The sequence below is a fragment of the Cydia amplana genome, chromosome 27 (assembly GCF_948474715.1).
Source record: "Cydia amplana chromosome 27, ilCydAmpl1.1, whole genome shotgun sequence".
In the NCBI taxonomy this organism is placed as follows: domain Eukaryota; kingdom Metazoa; phylum Arthropoda; class Insecta; order Lepidoptera; family Tortricidae; genus Cydia; species Cydia amplana.
This window is the reverse complement of record NC_086095.1, coordinates 1,706,170-1,732,382: the sequence shown is the minus strand read 5'-3', so window position 1 is coordinate 1,732,382 and position 26,213 is coordinate 1,706,170. Positions and strand designations below refer to the sequence as shown.

Below are 26,213 nucleotides of genomic sequence, written 5' to 3'. Positions count from 1 at the left end.
TCTGCCTCGCTGGATAGCAGTGCTGATCCGCTGAGCGAAATATTGGCCTGGTGTTTGACACCATATGCCTCTATAAGGTGCTTTGATAGCTCAAAAGGATGACTCACGCTAGACCGGGCCGTGCCCAGGCCGAAGCGTCCGACATATCATTTTCTATGACGGCTGATCGGTGATCACGTGGTCCTTTCCTTTATAGAGACGACGCGCGCTTTAAGAGCCAACAGGAGCTAAGATTAAAATATTTTAGGTAAATATACCCGTCTCGCTAACGGAAGCGGCTCCTAAAACTAGTGCGATAAGGACAAGGCGAAAAATCCTGCGTAAAAGTATCAAAAATCGAGGTTTCGTACTCGACTGTTTCCTTCTCCAAAACTTAACCAATCGTAACCAAATTTGGAAATCTAAATGATTATGACATTATCTGTGTCGGACCGTTTTGCTTTTTTGACTAATTGATGTCAGTTTTGAATAGCACGCCTCTCATTGCGGCATAGTCAATTAGGCCATTTTGGCCATTTTTGAAGGGCTCTAGCGCCTTAAAAAACAAAAATATCAAAAAAAGCAAAACGGTCCGACACAGATATTGACAATATTAATCTGTGTTAAAAAAATCATTGCTCTAGCTTCAAAACCCACGGAGGAAACAGTCGAGTACGTTTGTATGGAGAAATGACCACTCCTGTTGGCTCTTAAGGTGCACGGCACCAAGGTATCAACCCCAAACATCGCAAATATGTAGCTACTACCATAGAGAAATATAGTAAGACAACAGTGCTCACTCCATACATCAGTTCAGACTATTAATTTCAGTGTCTACATCTATTAGCATCGAGTAGCGGAGCTATCAGTACTGCTACTTGACAATAGATGTAGCACCGACTTTCCGGTCGGTGCTACATCTATTGTCAAGTAGCAGTACTGATAGTTCCGCTACTCGATGCTAGATGCTAATAGTCTTTTTGGTACTAAAACTGATGTTTGGAGTGAGCACTCTATGTATTTTTTTCTCTATGCTACTACCGAGGTGACATACGTATTAGGTACAGTCAAGTGTAAAAATATGGTTGCATATAACTTACTCAAAAATATGTCCCATAGTTCGTAATTCGCTGACAAAATTGCTATGGGACATATTTTTGAGTATGATGAGTGCACGCATATTCTTACACTTGACTGACTTGCGACGTTTGAGATGTATTTAAAATTTAACAATTACATTTTACTAAAAGAATGATTCAGCTGTTATTTCCACACGATCTTTTGATGAATTATCCATTTCCGACAGAAAACGGTAAAATACCTGTACTTACATCCGGGTACAGGCCATGTGAACCTTGGAGGATATAATCAAACGGAGACGCCATGTCTGTAATTTTCTGTACAAAACAGTCTGCCGATTTTTGCGGGGGAGGGGAACGTCAAATGTATGCGTAACGTAAAAATAGCCATGTCAGATAAACGTCAGTCCATACATTGTGTATGACCGTTGGCCGCCTATTTTCGACAGAGGGGAAAGCCTGTTAATGGCTACTCCGTTTAGTTGTATCCTCCAAGATGTGAACAGTTAATCATATCGTCACACTAGTACAAAACGTAAGAAAAAACTTTATAGTAAACACACACATACGTCCTTTTCATGTTGTTTCGATACGTGTTTGTTTTTAAAACTTTCCATGCAGTTGTTTATAGATAATTATTAATAGGTTTTTATTTTTAGCAAGAAGAAGTTGGTTCGCAAAAAGTTGGCTTCAAAAACTACGAGGGATCCATTTACAGATGTGCAAGTTGAGGAAAATTCCATAAAATTCTATGAATTCTCGGAAATTTCATGAAACTTTCACTAGGAAATATGGGAAATTTAAATTTAATATTGGAAAGTTTCAATTCTCATACTAAAATGAAAGATATTTTCCGAATTTTTCCTACGTTAAATTTCCGAAACATTTCGCAATTTTGGAAGTTTACTTAGGCACATCAGTAGTTCCATTTCAAATATTTAAAGTTAGATGTTGAAGAGTAAGTAAATATTTTTTTGAATCATGAAAAGGATGTTAAGATGATTCACATGAACAGTAGTTAAATATATGGAAATTTAAATAAATAAATAAATAAAGAAAATATCGATTATTTTAAACTATAATTTAGACCATATTATATTCAGAGCTATAAAAATCATACACTTGATTGATAAACTAAAACAAATTATAAAACAATTAAAATCAAATTTAAATAAGTATATGTAGGTTTTACTCTTCTAATAATTCTGTACATTCTTGTTTTACTCTTCTAATAATTCAAAATTCGATAAAAATCAAACGAAGGGGCATAGGGGGTCATCCATTAATTACGTCACACGTTTAGGGGGTGGGAGGGGGGTCAAGAAAATGTGACATGTTGTGACATGGGGGAGGGGGGAGTCACAAACATTGTGATGTCACTTTAACTTCATCAGTAACCGAAAATTAATTTATATTTTTTTATTCGCTGTACAGTTAAATAATGAGATTTTGGATGTAACTTTCGTTGTGTTATAAAATTACTAATATTTATATATCAAAAATATTTTTTTATTAAAAAAATTATGCGGAGTTAATATTGTCGATTTTGTTGAAAACAAAATTGCCTAAAATGTGACGTCACACCAGGGGGGGAGGGGTTTGCAAAATGTGACCAAGTGTGACAAGGAGGGGGGAGGGGTAAAAAAACCAAGAAATTCGTGTGACGTAATTAATGGATGATCCCTATCTATGATTGATAATATCAAATTGTGTTAAAATACATATTTTCAATAATGTTAATATATAGAGAGGAAAATGTTTACTTTTGTATGGAAAGGCGTTTTCGCGAGGTCGTTCCCTTTCATCCACAGTTTCGTATATTCTGACTGAACCTTAAATTCGCGAAGATTCCTTTATTCAACTGTCAATCAGAATTAAGTCAGAATTAACAGCATTTAAATGAACATATTTAAGTGGACCTTATGCATTTACAATAAGGTTTATTGTCAGTTGACGTTAATGGAACGGTAAACAGTTTTTTCCTATTTAATTTACTCTATGAAGTATGACAGGTGCAAAATAAAGATGGCCGACTTTTGATGATTTTGATTAAAGCCCCATTGTTCCGTCATTCATCTGATACCCAGAAATAGACATAGTAAACTGGAAACCAGTTCAAAAATATGTTTTGATTCTAATATATTTACGTAAACATGTGATTAAGAATGCAAGTTTCATTCATAAAAACGAGTTAGATTCGGTACTTAGGTACGACAATTTGAATTGACGAATTAGTTTGCCAAACTAAAGGTTACCTTAAGGCCCCGTGGGTTCCGGTTCTTTTCTCACTCTCACTGAGCGTAAGCGTGAGCGAGATGGTTGTCCGTGCCCGGTATAGCGAATATAACGTTTTTGAATTTTATTTTCTTATAAGTTTTAACAAATAAATAAGAAATCGATGAGTTCGATCAAAAATATGATTGCGCATTTGAGAATCAATACTCATATATTATTTTAAACTATTGTGCCAAAATTGTTAGAGTTAGACCCAGATAAGTCTGCAGCGATTTTGTAGCACACGCAGTGCAAGTGTTATTTACACCTACGTCATAATTTCATAATATTGTTTTGTTTTTATATTTAATTTTATACACAATAGTTTTTGTTTTAATTACTGGGATTAGTTGCCAAGCGGACCCCAGGCTCCCATGAGCCGTGGCAAAATGCCGGGACAACGCGAGGAAGATGATTTAATTTTATACACATATTGTAAAAAATCTAACCTAAGAAGAAAAATTAATTAAGGAATCATATAATAATAATATGTGGCGTTATATATGAAAAGAGACCTTACTGTCGATGGCGCTTACGCCATTATTATCGATGCTCCGATATAAATACAATGCCGCGCGACGCTGTGCGGCGTAGGCCATAAGCGCCATCGACAATAAGGTCCCTTCTCATAGATAATGCCCCATATTTATCAAAGCAATAGGTTTTTCGAAACGGTTAATGACTGGACTATGACGTAAAAAAGGGTTATATTTAGCCACGGAAGATAAAAAAGGCAAAAATGTATCCAAGGTACTTCCTAACGGCGATTTGCGAAAATTGGCCTCACAGATGCGGAAATTATACTAAACCGGTTTGTCTACTTTTAATGGTCATTTATTTAATATTTACAGACAAATTGAAGAAACAGGATTATAAAAGATTATATTTTATACTCTGTTTATACTATACTACTACTAATACTACATTGTTGATTAACAAAGCTTTTATTAGGTCGACCTGTATGTAACTAACTAGGTATGTAATGGAATCTAAGGTAACTAATTTAACCATCTTCCAAGGATCGTAGCGTCATGAAAATTGGCAGCTGTATGTAGTTCTGATGACAATACAATAATATATATGGTACCATCGAGCTGATCTGATGATGGAGACAGGTGGTGGCCATAGGAACTCTGTGATGAAACAAAGCAACCTAATTGTGTTAGGGGTTTTTAGAATTGTCTCGATGAGTATTAGTTGCCTGTCGTAAGAAAAGTACAGTCAGCGATAAATGCTTGTTTGTACCAAAAATGAAATTTTTGCCAAAAACTTATTAATTTAGTTAAATACCGTGGGCAGGGTCACCACCAACTAGGTTAGCAGGCGGATTTCATTATTTCTGTATATATGTCATGGCGAATAGGAGCTATACTAAATATTATATTGAAAACCAGTATGTGTTTACAAACATATTGTTTATCAGACTATATTTTCTGCCCAACGACATTTATAGATAAAATGTTGTCATAAAAACTATGTCAAATTATTATGTTTTAGTGATGAATCGTGTCACAAGTCACGTAGTTTCCTATACCTATTTAATTTATTAATTTGTGGAAAATTTAATCGTTTTTTTGACGTAGAAAAGAGAGGCTCAAATTCTGCTACTACTCAATACCTATTGTACCATCTTTTTTAGGGTTCCATACCTCAAATGGAAAATAGCGGAACCCTTCTAGGATCACTCGTGCGTCTGTCTGTCTGACCATTGCCCCCCCCCTTTATCTCCGAAACTACTAGGTCTAAAATTTTGAAAAAATACACAATTTTTTTCTTTACCTATAGATGACAAGAAAACCTATTAGAAATGTGCAGTCAAGCGTGAGTCGGACTTAATGTACGGAACCCATGGAACGCGAGTTCGACTCGCACTTGGTCGGTTTTTTTAACATGCATATCAGAGTCGGCCGGACACATCCTGTCCTATTACTCTTTTATCCTTGTATTTTAATCGGACTCGCGCACGGAGGGTTCAGCACCATCAACAAAGACACAAGCAAAAAAACGGTCACCCATCCAAGTACTGACCCCGCCCGACGTTGCTTAACTTCGGTCAAAAATCACGTTTGTTGTATGGGAGCCCCACTTAAATCTTTATTTTATTCTGTTTTTAGTATTTGTTGTTATAGCGGCAACAGAAATACATCATCTGTGAAAATTTCAACTGTCTAGCTATCACGGTTCGTGAGATACAGCCTGGTGACAGACGGATGGACGGACGGACGGACGGACAGCGGAGTCTTAGTAATAGGGTCCCGTTTTTACCCTTTGGGTACGGAACCCTAAAAATTATATGCCATTATCTAGTGTGCTTTCAGAACAACGACATCTTTGGGACAATCTGAACGAACTTTATTTATTTATTTCATCATAGAGAAATATAGTAAGACAAGAGTGCTCACTCCATACATCAGTTCAGACTATTAATTTCAGTGTCTACATCTAGCATCGAGTAGCGGAACTATCAGTACTGCTACTTGACAATAGATGTAGCACCGACCGGAAAGCCTTATGCTGTTGAGATAAGACTTTCCGGTCGGTGCTACATCTATTGTCAAGTAGCAGTACTGATAGTTCCGCTACTCAATGCTAGATGCTAATAGTCTTTTTGGTACTAAAACTGATGTATGGAGTGAGCACTCTATGTATTTTTTTCTCTATGATTTCATTGAATAATTAAATTGTCTATTTCATTCAATTAGTACCAGCATTTTTTATTTATTTAATATTGTGCGTACACACCGATTTATTTATAAATATTTATTTATTTATTTAAACCTAATAAATATATCTCGTTTAATATATGATAATAAGACGTATTAGTATATGATAATAATGATAATTATAATTCGTTAAACACAGGCACGTGTCCCAAAATCAAATAAATGTCATGATCTAATTATATTATATTTACCAATATAATATCAATACGAACCACAACACTCTTTTAATAATGAACCTTAATATTATTGGAGTAATGTCCAGTTAACAAAGAGGATACAATAACAATCGCAAAGCTTAGTACAGATGTAGTGCATAATTATTTTCCATCGTATTTTCACGGAAACGTGCGAACGTGTCTTGCTATTTCAGTCAGTCTCGGTACAGAAAGTACTGAGGTTGACTGAAGTAGCATGACTAATACTAACGTTTCCGAGAAAATACGATGGAAAATCATGCACTACATCTACGGCGGCTAAGTTCAGGCGTGTTCTGAATATTCTGATTTTAATAACAGGTTTTGAATTAAATCTGGATTCGTTATGGATCTGATCTAATTGACAGCCTGTTATTCAAATCAGAATATGCCTGAGTGTGGACGAAGATATAATCGCAGCCAAAACACGGCCTAATTAATATCTCCTAATTATCTTAAGGTCAGATAATAATTTTGCTATTACGAGTAGTAGGACAACAACGTGACTGTGATTGATAAAGCGATATTTTTTGTGATTATAAACTGTAATTACAAGTAATTTAGACTTAAATTTCATTTCCCACCATTATTTTCTTTATTGTTTAACTAAATAATTATCTCTCTTTTTTTTAAAACCTCATTATTGTAACTAACCGATAGTATACGATATCATTGTTGTTACTGTAAACCGTAGGTATTATTTCTCCCACAGGACAGGCTATGCCTAGCGTGGGAGTCAGTATATAGTAGATTGTACAACAAGGGCATAAAGTGACCCATTTATATCCGAGGCAATTTTTTGGTCTGAGCGAAGCGAAGACCAAAATAGTAGACGAGGGTAAAAATGGACATTAATGCCCTTGTTGTAAACTCTGCTGTTCACTTCGATTGCGAGGAAAATAAAACACATTTTTCACGGAAATTTACACCACGAAATTGTCGTAAAGCGAAAGAACATAATACATAACCAATTCCCGCCAACTAACTTTTTTTTTTTTAATTTTCAACTGGTGATCAGAGTTTCAGACGCTTGGTTTTCTGCCAAGTCAAACATTTCGGAGCATTTTTGAACGATAATCGACTCCTATTTTATGTGATTTACTAAATTTAATGACTGAAAATACGGATTTCAAATAAATTGTAGCAAAAATAAAATAACATAACAAGTTTTGTCATCTACACAATTTTATTGCTCAGTAAAATTGTGCAATATGTTTTAACTGTTTGGCTGTTGAGACCTTAGTCTTAGAAGAAAATTTTAATTTTATGCTCTAGAGCATAAAATGCGATTTTATGTCGTCTACGCACGACATAAAGGTGCACGTTTTGAGCATGAGAAGTGAAAAATGTATTGTTAGCTCATAGAATTCATTTTAGTATAATAAGGTGGCTAGTTATTGAAGGCTGGCCAGTTATTGAAAGCTTAAAGCGAGAAATTGCTGCAAAGAGTAGTATAATATGTAGGACGATTGCTGCCAGCCAGCAATCAAACCGGTTTTTCGCGAAAACTTCGAAATAACCATATATTTGGAATTATTTTATACTCGAAATATACGACTCAGTTGTGTTTTAGGTAACGACTTCGTTTTATTAGTTTGCCCAATTAGAAATGAAATAATTAACAAAGAACGAAAAAATACCGTTTTCGTTCCCATACAAAAATTACCGGTGCCGTAAAATGGGGTGAGTAGGGTCAAAACTGAAATTCAAACCTCGATAAAATTTTATTTTTACATATGAAAACTGAATGGTGTATATAATAAGTGTTCCGGACGTTTGTATTTTAGTTTTTATTTTATTTTGGGTAGTTCCATTTCATAACTTTGACGATAAAGAGGAAAACCCACCTCACCCCGTAGTGCCTCGTATTTGGGGTGAAAGGGGTTTTCATACAAAGGTGATTTTGGAAGATTGTTAGATCGTTTTTTTTATTATTATGCGTATTACTATAGCTCCATTTTAAATTGGAATACATTATTTTTGTAGCAGTAGCCTTAAAATCCCTTCTCACCCCCCTCTCAAGCCTTCTCTCCCCATTCATAACCCACCTCTCCCCGCGAAACCTACGCACCCCGTTTTACGGTATCCGGTCCCTGCTGTCAGCATCTACGGCACCATGCCAGAGGGGGATATTTTGTAGTATTTTATTTTAAGATTAGTATTATTTATTTTTAGATTTAGCTTTTCAAGTTTTACAGTTTAATAACTAAAGTGAACCTTTATATGTATGCATGGCTTATAATGAGATAAAATGCGGAATACGCAAATACTACCATATGCGTATAGAAGTTTTTTCAAGGCGAGCACAGAAATAACTAGATCACTTTTTATACGTACAGTCGGTCACAAATGAATATAAGTATGTATACTTAAATTACTAAAAATCATTTATTTACAAACAAGATATATACAGTGTATTAGTAAAAGAAATTATATTGAATTTTACCAACAGCGACAGCATTGTTTTTTAAATCAAAATCAAAATCAAATCAAAATACATTTATTTCAGATAACTAATGATCCATACATGATAAATTTAAATAAAATTACAAAAACAATAATAATCATAATCATACATCACAATAATACAAATAAATGTTAAAATACAATTAAAATAAAAATAAAATCACACAGTTAAAATTAATAAATTTTAAAAACATAAAAAACCGGACACGTGCGAGTCGGACTCGCCCACTGAGGGTTCCGTACTTTTAGTATTTGTTATTATAGCGGCAACAGAAATACATAATTTGTGAAACTATCTATCACTGTTCATGAGATACAGCCTGCTGACAGACAGCCCCTTTTTTTCTCGGAGGTTAAAAATACTTTATATATTGATACTGATGACTATACTCTTTCTTAAGACTAGTTATGCCAATTAATATAGTACTCAAGATCGTTAAACAGACATTAAACCTAATGGCATCAGTTTCTCGACTTCCTATTAAGTTTATATCCGTAAAAATATACGCTTCAGAGAGAGAGGTCATGTCCCTCGATATCGCGATTCAGCGATGCAACCCGGCGAGTGTTATGGGCACCTTTGCGTCCGGAAGGACGAGGGACAAGTTGTTTTACTAAGTTTTTTTGAGACCTTGCTTTATTTCAGTTTTATGTTTTTTAATTTATTTAAAAAAATAAAGTAAAGATGCATAGATTAACGGGGTGTTTTTAATACCTATCCGTCTTATGTATGTATGATGTGTGTAAATAAACAGTTTTAATTACTATAAAAAGTATGGTGTGTCAGTCGGTTCCCATATTTTTTTAAATAAAATGTGGCTTTCCATAGAGAAGGGTCCTTATGGTTCATCTGCTATAAGGGCGTTTCTATCGGAATTTCTGTTGAAATAAAGTATTTGACAACCACAGAGTGTTGACAACTAGTCAAATGAGTTTCTTTTTTCGCCTGTCAAAACGATTTTGCTAACATGGAATTTATATGAAACTCTAGCATGTGATGCCACAATCAAATTACTTACTGTTTATAGTTTTATACGGGTTTTAAAATATAAATTGTGTATACAAATATCTGCCACTACGTTTTTGTATTAATCTTCTGGTGCTTTATTTCATGCATGGTGTAAAATAACTTATTTTAAATACAATCAAATACCTATTTCAGAGAGAATCATTTATTCTTGCACTTGAAGCATAAGGAGCCCTCTGAAATGGAAAGCCACAAATACATAGGTATTCATATCAACTCAACTCAACTGGAGCTGTCAAAGCGCCTTATAGAGGCTTCTGGTGACCAGAGGGCTGGCCAATATTTTGCCCAGCGGATCAGCATTGCCATCCAGCGGGGCAATGCGGCCAGCCTTCTGGGCACCCTACCGAGCGACCACGACCTAGGCCAATTTTTTTATTTATAAGTTTTTATTTTATTAATAGTTATTATGTTTTTCATTAATAAAAAACCTTAGTCACTCAACTCATAACATCCGACGTAGGTACAACATAGCCAAGGACCTGAACCCGGGCTATACAACATACAAAACCTGCACCTATTAGTCCACCTTGACTTAGCACTTAAACCTAGTAATTATACAAATGTTCTAGAAACTTCCTGCGACATTTAAGTCGAACTTACCTAATTGCAGTTTATTTCATTTTTATTTAAGCCTTAAAATTGCATAAAGCAAAATATTTAAAAATTATAAACTAAAATTAAAAACTACAACTACAACAACTGTTTTGCTCCGTGCACTACCTGTTGACTTTTGTTTGAGTTCTACATTTCCTGCTACCCAAAGGTTGTCTGGAAGAGATCGCTTTTTAGCGATAAGACCGCCTGTTGTTACCTGGTTCTATTTCTATTAAAATTTCTTTGTAGTTTTACATGTAGGTAAGTAAAACGTATAATTATTGGTGCAATAAAGAATATTTACTTACTTACAACTAAAATTATAAATACTAACCGGCCAAGTGCGAGTCGGACTCGCGCACGGAGGGTTCCGCACTATCAACAAAAAATAGAGCAAAACAAACAAAAAAACGGTCACCCATCCAAGTACTGACCCCGCCCGACATTGCTTAACTTCGGTCAAAAATCACGTTTGTTGCATAGGAGCCCCACTTAAATCTTTATTTTATTCTGTTTTTAGTATTTGTTGTTATAGCGGCAACAGAAATACATCATCTTGGAAAATTTCAACTGTCTAGCTATCACGGTTCGTAAGATACAGCCTGGTGACAGACGGACGGACGGACGGAGGGACAGCGAAGTCTTAGTAATAGGGTCCCGTTTTTACCCTTTGGGTACGGAACCCTAAAAAACTGGCACCAGCCTCGTACCTTGTGGCAGGGTGCCAAGAAGGCTGGCGGCAATGCCGCGCTGGACTGCAATGCCAATGCGTTGCGCCAGGTAGAAGCCAGCCCTCGTGTCACCCGTCGCCTCCATACATATAGTACAGTAAAGGTGACCGTCCATTTCCAACCGCAGCTGCACTACTGTTCATTTTACTATGGAAATTGACAGTAACGGCGACGCGTTCAATACCAGCATATAGAAATTAAGACAAGAGTGCTCACTCCATACATCAGTTCAGACTATTAATTTCAGTTTCTACATCTAGCATCGAGTAGCGGAACTATCAGTATTGCTACTTGATAATAGATGTAGCACCGACCGGAAAGTATTATCTCAACAGCATAAGACTTTCCGGTCGGTGCTACATCTATTGTCAAGTAGCAATACTGATAGTTCCGCTACTCGATGCTAGATGTAGACACTGAAATTAATAGTCTTTTTGGTACTAAAACTGATGTATGGAGTGAGCACTCTATGTATTTTTTTCTCTATGATATAGGTAGTACAGTAAAGGTGACAGTCCATTTCCAACCGCAGCTGCACTACTGTTCATTTTACTATGGAAATTGAAAATAACGGCGATGCGTTCAATACCAGTAGTGCAGCTGCGGTCAGAAATGGAATGTAACCCTAACAGTTTTAAGTCAGGTTCCCACTGAAACCAGCGCAACGGATTGCCGCATATGTCTTTTTTTCAATATGTATTATGTCGTGACGTTAAATAAATGTATTTTCTTTCTTTCAAATATGAAATATTTGATTTCAAGCTAACATGGTATTTACCATTACCGTATAATGTACCTACTTAGCTACTCACTGCACCCGCGCAGCATGGTTCCATTTTTATCGCCTGTCATTATGGCCGTCACTTTCGCACTTACATACTTGTTAGAACGTGACAGGCATGGTAGCAAGTGATAAAAATGCGACCGTGCTACGCCAGGGGCAATTGTGTTCCTACAGTTTTTAATTATGAAATCTTTGTCACAAATGTCACAATCTCATTTGAGTAAGATGACGCGGTCAAACTCAAAGTCGCGAGAAATGACCTCAAATAAATATAGCCCAATATTTGTATAATAAAATTGAATATTTTTTCATTTTATCTTAAGTGTTAATTAATGTTCTAAAATTCGGTAAATAAACCCGGCACGTCATTCACCCGGATGCAAACTGGAAATTTTATTTAAATTAGACAGTCATTATAGAAACTGTTGGTCATCGACTATTACGGGCCTTTTGAGTTATATGGTATGTTTTTCGCTTTAGTAAATATGCCAAATGCCATAGAATATACATAAAACTATAGAACGTCTATCATCAGATCAGCTCGATGGTACCATAATTTAGTTAATACTAAACTTAGCTTATGAAAATGTCTGCAACACCCTTCAGCGGCGGAATCATGGTCGCATTTTTATCACTTGTCATGTCATGCGTCACTTTCGCACTTACATACTTGTTAGAACGTGACAGGCATGATGACAGATGATAAAAAACCGACCATCATAGCCCTACTGGAGTCCATGTGATATTTATATACTTTGTATATTTTGTAACAACTTTTTACCATGATTCAATAAACAACATTATGATTATGATAATATTTCATTGTCACCCAACGTACATACGATTCTATGTGGAGTTTTGAATCTACTTCCCGTAGATCTAATTCAACTTGCTCGATTTGACCCGAACATACATAGCATAGGTACATAGAAATATATGATTCCACGTAAACGTTTAACTGTATAGGGAGTATTACTTCAATGTCCTGCCGCTAGGGTGCAGCACTAGCACAAGCTGTAAACCATAGAATAACATAACATAATATACTTACATATGCCGTAAATAGTTTTTTGACAAGTTGTCATAGATTATTTGTTACGAATAAATATGGCTTTGATAAAAGGCATATTAAAATGCGCTTATGAACGTCAAATAAAGCTACACCGGCTCCAACCCAACACCTCTGCCTCAAGAAGATTTAAATCTCCCCTCAATTGGAGGAGGGTATCCCAATATGGGACCGGCAACAAACTCGGCGGGACACATATTTTCAAAAAATTACACATACTCCGAGTTTTGCGTAATTGTTCCCTATTTATTATCATGTTCCTTAGTGCTCCCAGGGTCTGAACCTACTGCATGGAGTCTAAAATTATCTTTTTTTTGTTACAGGTCTGTTTATACTCCTTATGCTGGGTTTCTTCGCAATCGGAGCCGGCTGTTTCATCCTCATAGCACATCCCTACGAATTTCTATTCAAACAGGTTAGAATACCTACTTATCTACACTTGTCACACTTGGGTGAAATTAAATGAAATAGTTATTTTTACAACAAGAGAGCAAAGTTTGATATTTTTTCGAGTTCTTTTTGAAGGGGCCCACTGATTACCAGTCCGCCAGACTATATCAGCCTGTCAGTTAGAACAAAAAGTTGACAGCTCCGAACAACTGACAGGCCCATATCGTCCGGCGGACTGTTAGTCAGCGCCTTGAGACCCGTGCCTGCGAAAGGAGGTGTAAAATTGTAAATAACTTTGATCACACACACACAACTTTTCACCTCAGCAGTGAGAACATATACAACCACACACCAACAAATGCGATTTTACTCACTGTTTTTAAATAGCAAAGTACCCTTGTTCGAGCTGTTGAGGTGAAAAATCTTTTTTAGGCAACTATTGGCGCATAGATAAATATGACAACGCAAAAAGAGGAGTGTTATACATCTGAAGCTAATATTTATGTCTGTCTGTGGCATTCTACCTCTCAAACGGATAGACCGATTTCGATGCAGCTTTTTGTACGAGAAACCGAATTTTCTTGCGGTGGTTTTTAAAGTTAGACCGAGATAAGTCTGCTACGATTTTGATAGCACACGCAGTGCAAGTGTTATTTTAATTTATCACGTCATAATGTCGCAGAAGATTGACGTTTATAATGACACTTGCACTGCGTGTGCTATCAAAATCGTTGCAGACTTATCTCGGTCTGACTCTAGCTATATTTGATATCGATTCAACAGTTTGAAGAGTATCAGCATCAGCAATTTTCCAAAATATTTAGGGAATTTTTTCGCATTAATTCCGTAGGAGGTTTTGATTTTTTGTAATTTAATTCACAGAAAGTGGTTCTCCAAGATGGCGGCGAGATTTTCGAAATGTGGAAGAAACCGGAAGTGGACCTGTACGTCCGGATATTCCTTTTCAACGTGACGAATGCCGAAGACTACATGGCGGGCAGGGCCGAGAAGATCATCGTGAAAGAAGTGGGGCCGTATGTTTACAAGTAAGTGTCTTTCTTGCAGGTACCATATTGGGCTACCCTCCTCCAATTGAGGGGGAATTCAAATCTCCTCGAGGCAGAGGTGTAGGGTTGGAGCCGGTGTAGCTTTATTTGAAGTTCATAAGCGCATATAATATGCCTACTTGAATAATAAACTATCTTTATCTTTGCGTGACAAAATAATACAGAATTCATTTAAAAAAATCTACCAGCACATTCAATAAGTTTTTTTACCACAGGAGCTCGTAAAGGCTATCCCTCTTAACCCTCGTGCCTTGAATCCCTCACTCAAGGCTTCACTTTTAGAACCACTCGCTATGCGAGTGGTTAAATTTTGGAGTCTCGCTTGCTCAGATATCAATTCTAGCACGATGGGTAAAACAACAACTTTGCCCCCTTGTGAAACAAAAAACTATTTTAAGTGCCATTCAAGACCCTTTAAGGCCCACTTGCACCATTCCACTAACCCGGGGTTAGCCGGTTAAACTTAGAGTTACCATGGTTACCGTACAATTTGACACTGGGTTAACGATTTAACCGCTTAACCCCGGGTTAGTGGGATGGTACAAGTGGGCCTAAGAAACCTGTAGACTCCTCATCCCCTCTTTAGGTTTAATCACGTCTTGTTCTGATCGTATTTATGATTTTCTTCCTGTCTTGTAAATAACTCCTTATTTTATACATAATTAATATAATTATACACACTCCGCTAGACAATGATTGTAGGCAATTTCACAACGATGCGGATATCGATTTCAATATGAAGTTATCTGCACATATATTATGACATCTAATTGTTCGTAATAATAGTTTGAGTGATAACAGTGCAGACTGGACAAAGAAGTTATTTAATATGTTATGTACTCGTAATACTTATGGAGGTATTTTATGAATGAACTGTACAGTTCATTTTAATGAATGAACATGTTGGTTATACAATGGTTTAAACCATACTTAAATAATCATTTATTTCATCATCATTGGCCTTTGCGTCTATTCCAGACGATTTATGGTGTAACGCCGGAGAAACACCTTTTTTGGTGGCTGAATAGACCGATGCGAGACCGACATGGTCTACATGGTCTACTTTCTATGAGTTAAATTTAAAAACCTCCTAAACATGTCAAAAATCTCGCCGCCATTTTGGAGAACTCACCAAGGTTTAATTTAGTAACTACTTTCTGTGAGTTAAATTTAAAAACCTAAACCCTCGAGAGTTCTCCAAGATGGCCGCGAGAGTTTTGAAATGTGGAAGAAACCGGATATACGGGATATACGGGCATAATTGCGTGCGGGGGTTTAACTTTTTTAATTAGTTATCCTATCATTGTTTATCTTTTTCAGAGAAGACCTAGAACATAAGATAGTAAAGTTCAATGACAACGGGACGATATCCGCCATCCCCCGCCACCCCCTCACGTGGGTCGATGAACTCTCGGAGGGGAACAAGGAAGACGATCTTCTGTATCTGCCTAACATAGCTTTACTGGTAAGTTTACCCTAACCCAATGATATTATATAACCATAGATAGGTTATACTCATACTTGAGGAACACAAATAGTAGTTTTTCTACTCCAGCACTTAAATGTGTCAATTAAATGACTGACAGTGATATCTAAAGCAATGTCATTTGAATGCTTTGTCTATAGGCTCATAAGATGACTGCTAGCAGTCATCTTATGAGTATAATACAACTGCTTTATTTTTTTTAAAGATACAAGTTCCGATCATCTTGATTGAAAGAGGTATGTTTTCATTTACAATAATAACTCTTTTTTTTTAAATAATAACTCAATTTTTTTTAAATAATAACTCTTTTTTTTAATAATAACTCTTTTTTTTAATAATAACTCTTTTTTTTTTTTTTTTTTTGTTTTTTTTTTTTTTTGCTGTAGCTGTCATAGAAAAAGTAATGTATGCAACAGCTCATAATTGGTTCTTAAAATTCTCGGGTCTTTTTTTACAAAACTCGACTACGTCTCGTTTTGTAACTTCGACCCTTGAATTTTAAGAACCCTTATTATATCACTGTTGCATAAACTACTATTATGCAACAGTGATATAATAAGGGTTCTTAAAATTCAAGGGTCGAAGTTACAAAACGAGACGTAGTCGAGTTTTGTAAAAAAAGACCCGAGAATTTTAAGAACCAATTATGAGCTGTTGCATACATTACTTTTTCTATGACAGCTGCAGCAAAAAAAAAAATAAAAAAAAAGAAAAAAAAAAGAAAAAAAAAAAGAGTTATTATTAAAAAAAAAGAGTTATTATTAAAAAAAAAGAGTTATTATTAAAAAAAACAGTTATTATTTAAAAAAAATTGAGTTATTATTAAAAAAAAAAAGAGTTATTATTGTAAATGAAAACATACCTCTTTCAATCAAGATGATCGGAACTTGTATCTTTAAAAAAAATAAAGCAGTTGTATTATACTCATAAGATGACTGCTAGCAGTCATCTTATGAGCCTATAGACAAATCATTCAAATGACATTGCTTTAGATATCACTGTCAGTCATTTAATTGACACATTTAAGTGCTGGAGTAGAAAAAAATACTTCCATATTTATTTCTGTGCATACGAAGAAATCTGTTATTTTTGATTAATTTTCTCATTCCATCCATCTTTGTCACACTCGTTGTTAAACATAAGCTCGACTCTTTCTCTTTCGGTGTGCGCGAGCTCGTTAGCACGTGCACATTTCTCGCTTGTCCAGCCGCGACTAAAGGAAACTTGTCCAATTTGTCACAAGGTAAGCGCTTCAATTTTGGAACGCCTATAACCTATCTTGAGTTATAAATCATTGCCCTAACCTATACCTAAGTCTGTTTAATATGTATTAGTTTAATATGTAACTAACACGAGATTAAACTTTCGTGAGACATATTTTAAACTGTTTAGACGACAACGGTTTCACTCACTTGAATTTTTTGTCGCATTGGCGACATGTTTCGGGCCCTTCGGGGGTCCTTCCTCAGGCTCGAGACAGCCGCAGAGATTGCAGTCGCCGCGAGCACTCGAGCCTGAGGAAGGACCCTCGAAGGGCCCGAAACATGTCGCCAATAGCGACTAAAAATTCAAGTGAGTGAAACCGTAGTCGTCTATACAGTTTAAACTAACACGATTTTCACTCATACTTTTATAACTAACACGCGGCTTAATCGCGTGTAACTTACCTTTAAAACGTTGAAAAATTTACGCTGCATACATCTGCGAAGAAATTCCCCCATCTTTATTCGGCTAGCGTGGGGACTATAGCCCAAGCCCTCTCGAGTGGAGGCCTGTGCCCAGCAGTGGGACGTATTTTTAGGTACAAAGGCTGAAGTATTATATGTAATTACTTATTTCTTTTCCTCTCTCGTAATTGATCATCGAACACACTATTTATTGCCAAATTGGTCGCAGTCCCCGACCAATTATAGTTACTATAATTGTATCCTATATGAATAGTTCAACCCCAATTATCCTACCTATAATAATGAGACGCCAAGCCTATACGAAAATGACTATAATCATATACACAAAATAAACTCGTCAAGTATATGTTTACTTTGAAATTGCAATGCGCTGCAAGCGACCTTTATGTTGCGAAAGATTGGCACGTTTGGAAGATTCTAGATATTGATGTTACTAGTTACTTCACAGTTATACGATAGGTAGGTAATGACAATTGCAATAAAGTTTGAAGGCAATTCTACTAGTAATGTGCCAAGGAGAATTAAAAATTGCAAAGCTTCCATGAAATATTCTCGGTAATTTTCGGCACTTCAATTTTATTTTATTTATTAAGCAGGCAGGCAGTTGAAATAACTGATAATGCCTGTATCCAGAGTCATCAACAGAGAATTTTTTTTTTTTTTTTTTTTCAAAATGGCAAATAGGTGGCCATAGGTACTCTGTGATAAAACAACACAACCTAATTGTTCTTTGGGTTGTTACAATTGTCTCGATGACTAGTTGCCTGTTGAAAGAAAAGTAGTTAGCGATAAAAGCTCGTATCAAAAATGAGATTAACGACTGGTCTGGCCTAGTGGGGAGTGACCCTGCCTGTGAAGCCGATGGTCCTGGGTTCGAATCCAAGTAAGGGCATTTATTTGTGTGATGAGCACAAATATTTGTTCCCGAGTCATGGACTCGTGGTGTTTCCTATGTATATAAGTATGTATTTATCTATATAAATATGTATATCGTCGCCTAGCACCCAGTACAAGCTTTGCTTACTTTGGGGCTAGGTTGATCTGTGTAAGATGTCCCCTAATATTTATTTATTTATTTAAATTTTGACAAAACTCTTTTCCAGAGCATAGCAGACGTAGTAGCGAAACAGTCCATGCTAACCCGCTTCGGCCTGAACAACATCATATCCATCGGGAACATACAGCCCCTGGTTCAGATGACAGCTAAAGAGTTCATGATGGGGTACAAGTCCAACCTCATGACGCTGGGCAACACTTTCATGCCCGGATGGATATACTTTGACAAGCTCGGACTTATTGATAGGGTAAGTCCAAATTTTAACAACGCAAGCATATTCATTCTACTTCTATTTCTTTGTGTTCTTCATGCTTCTCTCACTTTTATTTTCTGTTTCTCTCTCTCTGTTTCTATCTGTCCTTCTCTCTCTCTCGCTCCCTTTTTCTGTCTGTCTCTATCTCTCTCTCGCTCTGTCTAAACTGGAAACATGACATCACCAAATACGTAAGTATCTCTCCCTAAACTTGTAAGAAAGAGACAGCATTGTCTGTCCTCTTCGGCTTGAACAACCTCATATCCATCGGGAACATACAGCCCCTGGTTCAGATGACAGCTAAAGAGTTCATGATGGGGTACAAGTCCAACCTCATGACGCTGGGCAACACTTTCATGCCCGGATGGATATACTTTGACAAGCTCGGACTTATTGATAGGGTAAGTCCAAATTTTAACAACTCTAGCATGTTCATTCTACTTATCTTTCTTTGTGTTCTTCCTGCTTCTCTCACTTTCAAATTCTGTCTCTCGTTCTGTCTATCTGTCCTTCTTCTCTCTCTCTCTCCTGCAGACAAGCTATAGAGTGAGTAATATTAGATGTCATTTCTCTATCCTGTCCTGTTGGCCTGTCTCTTTATTTTTCAACTTACCTCTCGTTTAAGTTAACATATGTAAATCTTAGAGAGCAGTTTTTCGTATTCTTAAATTAACCTTTTAACCGCCATAGAATACGTCATCGAGCGTGCTCGTGTCGCCGGGGGTACGAAGTTACACTAAGTTTTGTCTTATTTATCAGACAGCGGCTAAATGAGCCCTATTTTGTATGTCTTATATATCAGTCTATGGCGGTTAAAAGGTTAAAGAAAATTAGTGGTTACGTGTAAGTGCAATATGTATTTTTTTTCCACTTAATAATTTCAAACTGAAAATGTCCTCTCACGTGTATTTATAATACTTATTCCTGTTAAAATGAAGTCCCATTCCAGATGTACGACTTCGAAGGCGACTACGAGACCATCTACACCGGCGAGGCCGACGTCCGGGACTCCGGCCTCATCGACACGTATCGCGGGTCCAAAGACCTCCCCCAATGGCAGGGGACCCATTGCTCTAATGTGCAAGGGGCGTCAGATGGCACGAAGTTCAGAGGAGGCGTTACGAGGAACGAGTCACTGCTGTTCTTCAGGAAGAGTTTGTGCCGCGCTGCGCCTTTGGTAAGTTTTTTTTTCAAAATATTAATACGGGTCACTCACGCCTAAATGGGTTACTCATGCCTAAATGGGTCACTCACGATTTGTCTGGTCACTCACGTGTTAAGCCAAAATGGCTCGATAAATTGATCGTGAGTGACCCGACCAGAAAACACTTGAGTAACCCACTGCATCGGCAAGGTAGAGACTCGTTGGACACCTATCGCGGGTCCAAAGACCTCCCCCAATGACAGCGGACTCACTGCTCTAATGTGCGAGGGGCGTCAGATGGCACGCAGTTCAGAGGAGGCGTTACGAGAAACGAGTCACTGCTGTTCTTCAGGAAGAGTTTGTGCCGCGCTGCGCCTTTGGTAAGTTTTTTTAATATATTAATACGGGTCACTCGCGCACTGTCTGGACCACCCACGCGCCGTCGGGTCACTCACGATTTGTCTGGTCACTCACGTTCAGGTCACTCACGCTCACACGCATGGCACGAAGTTCAGAGGAGGCGTTACGAGAAACGAGTCGCTGCTGTTCTTCAGGAAGAGTTTGTGCCGCGCTGCGCCTTTGGTAATTTGTTTAAATACGCTATTTTCCCTTATATATTATATGTAACCCTTATATATTATATATACCTATTCCGCTTTAAGTTGTAGTTATAACAGACTATTATGGGATGCTGTTTAGCAAAAATGTGTCAACCCACATTAATTTTGCAATGACATGTCAACTTTAAGCGTAATTTTTTTGAGTTGGCATCTTATTGCAAAATGAATGTGGATTGACTGCTTATCAGCATCCTATTAATACAATGAAATGTTTTGAACAAACTATATCTCGATACTATGACCTCGATCTCTTTAATGATTGACCTTCTCTCTCTCTCTCTCTCTCTCTCTCTCTCTCTCTCTCTGTCTCTCTCTGTCTCTCTCTCTCTCTCTCTCTCTCTCTCTCTCTCTCTCTCTCTCTCTCTCTCTCTCTCTCTCTCTCTCTCTCTCCTCTCTTTAAAGCGAGAAAGAATAGGCTAAAGCAATACGGTCCCGTTTTTACCCTGTTAGTACGGAACCCTAAAAACTTAACGGCTGATTCAATAAATGTTTTTTTTTTTTCAGGTCCCAGTGGAAGAAGGAGTGAAGAGTGGCCTGAAAGCCTACATGTACACATTCCCCGAACATCTGTTCGACAACGGCAAACATATACCAGAAAACCAGTGCTTCTGTAGAAATGGTAAATTAAAATCTTTCAGTAATTTGTTTGTCGCTCTTAACCTTTTGGACGCCAATGACCGATATATCCGCACCGTAGGTTCAACGCCAAAGACCGATTAATCGGTCACAGACCACAGAGCAACATTGACCTACGTGCATATACATAAAGTTTAACTTGAGTTTTGACACTTCAATGATGTGGCGTCTGAGTAACAGCTTTTGTGTTTTACACGACGTGGAAAAGGTTAAGGACACCCCAGAGCAATCCGGGCCCGGGCCACGGCGTCTTCGAAAAGAATTAAGATGAAAAACAAAGACATGTAGTTACATACTTTTTGGTAAAACTTCGGTGTACTTACACTTCTATTTTTAACCCCTGATGCAAAAAGAGGGTTGTTATCCCATACCACCTATTAGTCTAGACGGTTCTCCTCTTCAGACTGTTACAAAATTTAAATATTTGGGCCATTGGGTCACAGACACTCTCAAAGATGATGAAGACGTAGAAAGGGAACGCAGAGCACTATCGGTTAGGGGTAACATGTTGTCACGCAGGTTTGCACGCTGTTCCCGCGAGGTCAAAATTACTCTATTTAAAACGTACTGCCAAAACCTGTACACGTGCAACTTGTGGAGCAACTACACCAAAAAAACCTTTAGTGCTCTGCGTGTCCAGTACAACAACGCCTTCAGGGGTTTGTTGGGGCTGCCCTGGCGATGCAGCGCGTCAGCAATGTTCGCCGAGTGGGCACAGACGGCTTCCACGCAGTGCTGCGTAAGAGGGTAGCGTCCCTGTGGCAACGCGTGCGGGGCAGCACCAACACACTCCTGAACGTGATTGCGGAAAGGGTCGATAGCCCTCTTATAACTCACTGGATCTCAATACATGTAAGATCCAATGAGCATTATATATTTTACTAACATTAACGTTTATTTTTATAGTTTATAGTTTTAGTTTTTATTTTATTTTTCTTTTCTTTTCTTTGTTACCTACTAATATAGTTTTGTAGACAAAAATATGGATACCTGGTGTCTGAAATAAATATTTTCATTTTCATTTTTCATTTTTTTTTATATCTTTGACGCCAATGTCTGTCTGGGGCATTGTAGCGCTCCAACGGACGGACCGATTTCGATGCAGTTTTTTTATGTGACAGCGAGTTTCCTTGCGGTAGTTCTTAGCTATGTTTGATAGAAATCGATCCAGGAGTTTGAAGAGTATCAGCTCTTTTCCAAAAGGGTGTACTTCAGGTATTGTTGTGCGCAGGGGGTCTCATTTTGTTTCTTATTTAATATAATAGTGATATCTAGAAGGTGTTAGGTATGTACGCAAACAGAGAACCAAAGGATTATAAGATACTCGTATCATAGAGAAATATAATAAGACAAGAGTGCTCACTCCATACATCAGTTAGACTATTAATTTCAGTGACTACATCTAGCATCGAGTAGCGGAACTATCAGTACTGCTACTTGACAATAGATGTAGCACCGACCGGAAAGTCTTATCTCAACAGCATAAGACTTTCCGGTCGGTGCTACATCTATTGTCAAGTAGCAGTACTGATAGTTCCGCTACTCGATGCTAGATGCTAATAGTCTTTTTGGTAATAAAACTGATGTATGGAGTAAGCAATCTATGTATTTTTTTTTCTCTATGCTCGTGTAAAACTTCATTTGAGACCCTCCTTTTGAATTTTATCAACTTATCAACCTCTCGAATATCAAAAGATAACCATCTCTTTCTTCCCCAGGCCGCTGTCTCCCCGAAGGCCTGATCGACGTGACGGAGTGCTATTACGGGTTCCCTATCGCGCTGTCCTACCCCCACTTCTATAAGGGGGATGACGTACTCTTCAATAAGGTGGAAGGACTCAGTCCCAATAAGGAGCTGCATGAGACGAGGTACGTGTGACGAGGTCATAATGTGACGGAGTGGTACTACGGGTTCCTCATCGCGCTGTCCTACCCCTATTTCTATAATACGTGGCGAAATGACGTCATATTAGTGTGACGGAGTGGTACAACGGGTTCCCATCGCGCTGTCCTACCCCCACTTCTATAAGGGGGATGACGTACTCTTCAACAAGGTGGAGGGACTCAGCCCAAACAAGGAGCTCCATGAGACGAGGTACGTGTGACGAGGTCATAATGTGACGGAGTGGTACAACGGGTTCCCATCGCCCTGTCCTACCCCCACTTCTATAAGGGGGATGATGTACTCTTCAACAAGGTGGAGGGACTCAGTCCCAATAAGGAGCTGCATGAGACGAGGTACGTGTGACGAGGTCATAATGTGACGGAGTGGTAACGCGTTCCCTATCGCGCTGTCCTACCCCTATTTCTATAATACGTGGCGAAATGACGTCATAGTGTGACGGAGTGGTACAACGGGTTCCCATCGCCCTGTCCTACCCCCACTTCTATAAGGGGGATGACCTGCTCTTTGAAAAAATGGAGGGACTCAGTCCAAATAAGGAGATGCATGAGACGAGGTACGTGTGACGAGGTCATAATGTGACGGAGTGGTACTACGGGTTCCTCATCGCGCTGTCCTACCCCACTTCTATAAGGGGGATGACCTAATCTTTGAGAAAATGGAGGGACTCAGTGCAAATAAGGAGCTGCATGAGACAAGGTACGTGGTGAAATGACGTCATAGTGTGACGGAGTGGTAACGCGTTCCCCATCGCGCTGTCCTACCCCCACTTCTATAAGGGGGATGACGTGCTCTTCAACAAGGTGGAGGGACTCAGTCCCAATAAGGAGCTGCATGAGACGAGGTACGTGTGACGAGGTCATAATGTGACGGAGTGGTAACGCGTTCCCTATCGCGCTGTCCTACCCCTATTTCTATAATACGTGGCGAAATGACGTCATATTAGTGTGACAGAGTGGTACAACGGGTTCCCATCGCCCTGTCCTACCCCCACTTCTATAAGGGGGATGATGTACTCTTCAACAAGGTGGATGGACTTAGTCCAAATAAGGAGCTGCATGAGACTAGGTACGTCACAAACTAACGTCATTATAATTTCCTTTAACCTCTTATATGATATCCTTTTTGGAGAACAATTTTTTTCCGTTCTACACAGCACCGAGATTTGATCACACAATATTTGACCACTACACACATATAAAGGCTAAAATCTGCTTAATTTACTACTCGATCGTAGATATTATTTATTTATATTTTTTCATTAAGTGGACCAACATTATTTTTCTCTTTAACAGATTCTGGATCCAGCCTGAATCCGGTCTTCCCCTCGACGTCAGTGCCAAGATCCAAATCAATATGGCGCTCGGAGACATCAGCAAAATCACCAACGCTGACCGCTTCGCCAATTTATACCTACCCATGCTCTGGTTTGATATTGTAAGTAGCATCAAGGCAATTATCATTATCAATCTCTGTTATTTTATTTTCGTGCCTATCTAAATTAAAACAGACTACCGTTTACAAATCGTTTAAACACCACACTATTATATAAGATCCGTTAAGATCTGCACTAGAAATTGACGGCGTTATTCGTAAACGTCTGCTAAGTTAATCAGCTGATGATCATCGTTTGTCCCTCTCTATGACAAACGACGATCATCAACTGATTAAGTTAGCAGCCGTTTATAAATAACACCGTAAGACTCTTATTTCACTTATTAATAATTTTGTTTATTATTTACAGAGAATGTACTCTCTCCCGAAGTCCTTAGAAGACCGCTTCAAGATGTACCTAAACGTTCTCCCATTAGTAGAACAAGGGGCACTTTACGTTCTCTTCTTAACTGGATCCCTCCTCATCCTCCTGACCATCTACCGGCTCGCCTTCAAGATCATGTTCAAGACCTTCGACGGTAAGAAGAAGCAGAAAAACTACATCATAGCAGCAAACCAAAGGGACAGAGCTAAACATCAAAATATATACGCTCCTTGCGAAATAGCTCTCAACGATGCAGAATCAGATAATTCAGATCCACAGTTCGATGAGGAAAGACGGCCGTCGTTCTTCAAAACACACAGTGACAGATTGAAAGAACTTAGCTATAGATTAGGTGATAAAGTATACGATTCAGTCGGGAGCGTCAAAGACAGGGTCACCGAAATTATTCACGTGCAAAAAGTTTTCGATAATAGAAAGGATTCGCTTATAAATAAAGATGAATCTTTAAGTAATGATGGTTTTAAAAGTGATTCTTCTGGAGATGAAAGGACGGGTAACTACGAAGCAGTGAGACAGTCTGATAGCGAAGATGATTGTAGGTATTTAGAAGTTCTAGACGATGGTAGTGAGTTTGATGAGCCTGTTAACAGATTCCGTGTAACGAGAGGGTCACAGTTTAAAGATTTGGATGCAAATGATGAAGTTATGGTACAGATTTCCGATTAGTTTTCTGACGAATAGATGATTAGTTTACAGATGAATAGATATTTGGTCAATGTTGTTGATAGTTCTATTCAATATCTGGGAAATATTGAAATGCAACTAAAAGCTATCGCTTTTAAGTTATGTAAAAGGGTTCCAATTGTCGCCTTTTGGGTACGGAACCCTAAAAGAGCATTCTGTGTGAGCTAATAAGAACAATAGAAATGATTTATAAGATTGATTCAGAACTGAGTTTTGAGAAAAAAAATTACATAGATGGTGTGATAGACCAAAATAATGAATGACAGTAGTTTATAAGTTATAATGAACATAGAATTTTCAAAATTTTGGCCTGCCTTTTTTGGCCTGTGATATGAAATCATGAATATACCACCACAAAAAAGAATATCTTGCCATACTTAATATAAATAATATTGTATGTAGATAACATTAAATAAATTGGAAATCACACGACTGATGAAATTGCTCAATGTTTGTATGAGATTGTACGTGAATGTACTAATTGTATATTTTGTAAATAAAAAAGTATTATTAATTAGATTATAACTTTATTTTTACTTATAAGACGCGAGTAGATTCCTAGCCTGCTCAATGTAGAATATA

The 26,213-nt window shown here is 37.8% G+C and overlaps 1 protein-coding gene across 1 annotated transcript in view; it reads left to right on the top strand.

Moving 5' to 3' along the window:
• Positions 1 to 25,631, top strand: part of LOC134660513 (scavenger receptor class B member 1-like) — a 48,348-nt gene extending 22,717 nt beyond the window's left edge. The window contains exons 2-10 of the mRNA XM_063516286.1: positions 13,247 to 13,338; positions 14,196 to 14,359; positions 15,701 to 15,845; positions 18,658 to 18,858; positions 19,814 to 20,041; positions 21,133 to 21,247; positions 22,983 to 23,133; positions 24,463 to 24,604; positions 24,912 to 25,631. Coding sequence (XP_063372356.1) covers positions 13,247 to 13,338; positions 14,196 to 14,359; positions 15,701 to 15,845; positions 18,658 to 18,858; positions 19,814 to 20,041; positions 21,133 to 21,247; positions 22,983 to 23,133; positions 24,463 to 24,604; positions 24,912 to 25,613 — 1,940 coding nt within the window. The 3' untranslated portion in view covers positions 25,614 to 25,631. The remainder of the gene's footprint in view (positions 1 to 13,246; positions 13,339 to 14,195; positions 14,360 to 15,700; positions 15,846 to 18,657; positions 18,859 to 19,813; positions 20,042 to 21,132; positions 21,248 to 22,982; positions 23,134 to 24,462; positions 24,605 to 24,911) is intronic.
• Positions 25,632 to 26,213: the final 582 nt, after the last annotated feature.